The sequence below is a fragment of the Elephantulus edwardii genome, unplaced genomic scaffold (genome assembly GCF_000299155.1).
Source record: "Elephantulus edwardii isolate Elephantulus edwardi_28Jun2011 unplaced genomic scaffold, EleEdw1.0 scaffold00217, whole genome shotgun sequence".
Taxonomy (NCBI): Eukaryota; Metazoa; Chordata; class Mammalia; order Macroscelidea; family Macroscelididae; genus Elephantulus; species Elephantulus edwardii.
Window position 1 is genome coordinate 1,975,241 of NW_006399967.1, and position 1,881 is coordinate 1,977,121.

Here is a 1,881-nt window from a genome sequence, read left to right on the forward strand (position 1 = left end):
TCCTCCCTGCTCCCCTCCACTCTGCCTGGCTCCTCACCTCTCCATCTCTCCTCTGTCCAACCCATCCCCTTCATCAGGAGCCCTGGTAGTGTAGTGTTTTGTGTTGCTCTTCTAATCCAGGGGTTGTCAGTTCGGCTCCACCAGCCACTCTGTGGGAGAAGGGTGACTGAGTCGCATGGAGGTTGCAGGTATACAGAAGCCCGAGGGGGGTGTCTGTGAGCTGACAGGAGGACAGTGCGTTTCGCTAGGGTTTCCCACATAAAGACAACCCCCAAGGGACTTAGAGACCCCCTGCTGCCTGGGGGTCTCTGCTTGGGACACACAGTGACCACGTGGGGCTGCTTGCCAAGGGATTGGTGGCCAAGTCTCTGTCCCCAGAAGTCATGCTCAAAGGCACCAGGCTGAGGACTTCAGTGTGTCTTTTGGGGATACAATTTAGCCACACTCCATCTGTACCCCATAGGGCATGCAGGATTCAGATAGGAAGGAGTCGGGTGTCCCAGGCCCCACACCCCTGATGTCCTCATAACCCTCCTGGCCCCACAGGTGAGATCCGTGCCCACCTGCAGCCCTCCAAGGCCGGCCGCCCCCGGACGTCTGGGTCCTTCTCGGCTGACCCACAGCCCCCACCCCTGCCCAAGAAGACGCTGACGAGAACCCAGTCCCTGCCCACCCACAGGCCCTCCGTTCCCAGCCCCACTCATGCCAGGCCGCTTCGGAGGCCCCTCCTGACATCACACAGCGTGGACAAGAGCCAGGAGGCCAGCGTCGAGGCCAGACCCGCTGCCACAGAGCTGACCTTCAGGACGGCGGACGCTGAGCTGGGCCACCTCTTCCACGACCTGCACAGCCCGGAGGCCGTGCACGCCTCACTCGCCGCCCGGCAGCTGGCCACCCTCGGCACTGTCCATGCGCGGCTGCACGCCCGGCTCACGGGGGGCCGCCCTGGGCCCTGCCGCCCTGGCCACAGCTTCCGCCTCCTGGACAGCTCTCCCTACGTGGACAGCGGGGACGCCCTCTACTATCGCGTGGTGCGGGTGGACGAGGACGCCTGGCACATCCTGGCCGCCAAGGTGAGCAAGGGTCCCCAGGCCATGGTGGCACCCCACTTTGCCTCACCTAGTTTTCCATCTCGAGCACAACGCATAACCTCTGCTCCAAAGTCAGCAGTCCGCCCACGTACCCCAAGCAGCACCTCACCCTGGGGGGATTTCAGCAGAGCTTGGAACCGTCTCTTCCAGTTCAATCCAACAGAATCAGAAAGGATGTGACTTTGTAAGTGAATCAGGACAAGTATCATAACTGGAAAAACTCCAGGTTAACACTCGACTGTTGAGGGTACTGTCATTGTTCTGTGCCGTCCAGTCAACTGACACAGTGACTCTACACACAATAGCTCTGAATTCTGTCCTATCCTGAGCCAATCTCACTGTCACCAACACACCTACCTCCATCGCCTCATTCACTGTGTCAACCCATCTCTTCTGGGGTCTTCCTCCCCTGTGCCATCTCTTTAACCTTCCAAGCATTATGTCCTTCTCCAATTCAATATTCCTTTAAGGAAAAAAAATTAGATGGTTAAGAGATTGAGATAGTTAACAGCTTCAGTTTGCTTGGCTCCACAGTCAACCCTCTTGGTAACAGCAGCCAGGAAATCAAGAGATCAATTGCATTGGGAAAGTCAGCTGTCAGGGATCTCTCCAGAGTACTGAATGAAGAGCAACAATGTCAGGCTGGAGACTAAGGTGCGCCTGATCCAGGCTATAGTCTGCAATTACGTGCTATGCATCAGAGAGTTGGACAGTGACTAGGGATGATAGAAAGAGAATTGATGCCTTTGAGCTGTGGTGCTGGAGAAGAGTGTTGAATATACCATGGACT

At 56.9% G+C, this 1,881-nt stretch overlaps 1 protein-coding gene across 1 annotated transcript in view; it reads left to right on the forward strand.

The window, feature by feature from the left end:
* LOC102873579 (chromosome unknown open reading frame, human C19orf35) overlaps positions 1–1,881 on the forward strand; it is an 8,597-nt gene that overhangs the window by 2,423 nt on the left and 4,293 nt on the right. Inside the window, exon 2 of the mRNA XM_006897976.1 lies at positions 547–1,073. Within this exon, the coding sequence (XP_006898038.1) occupies positions 547–1,073 (527 nt within the window). The remainder of the gene's footprint in view (positions 1–546; positions 1,074–1,881) is intronic.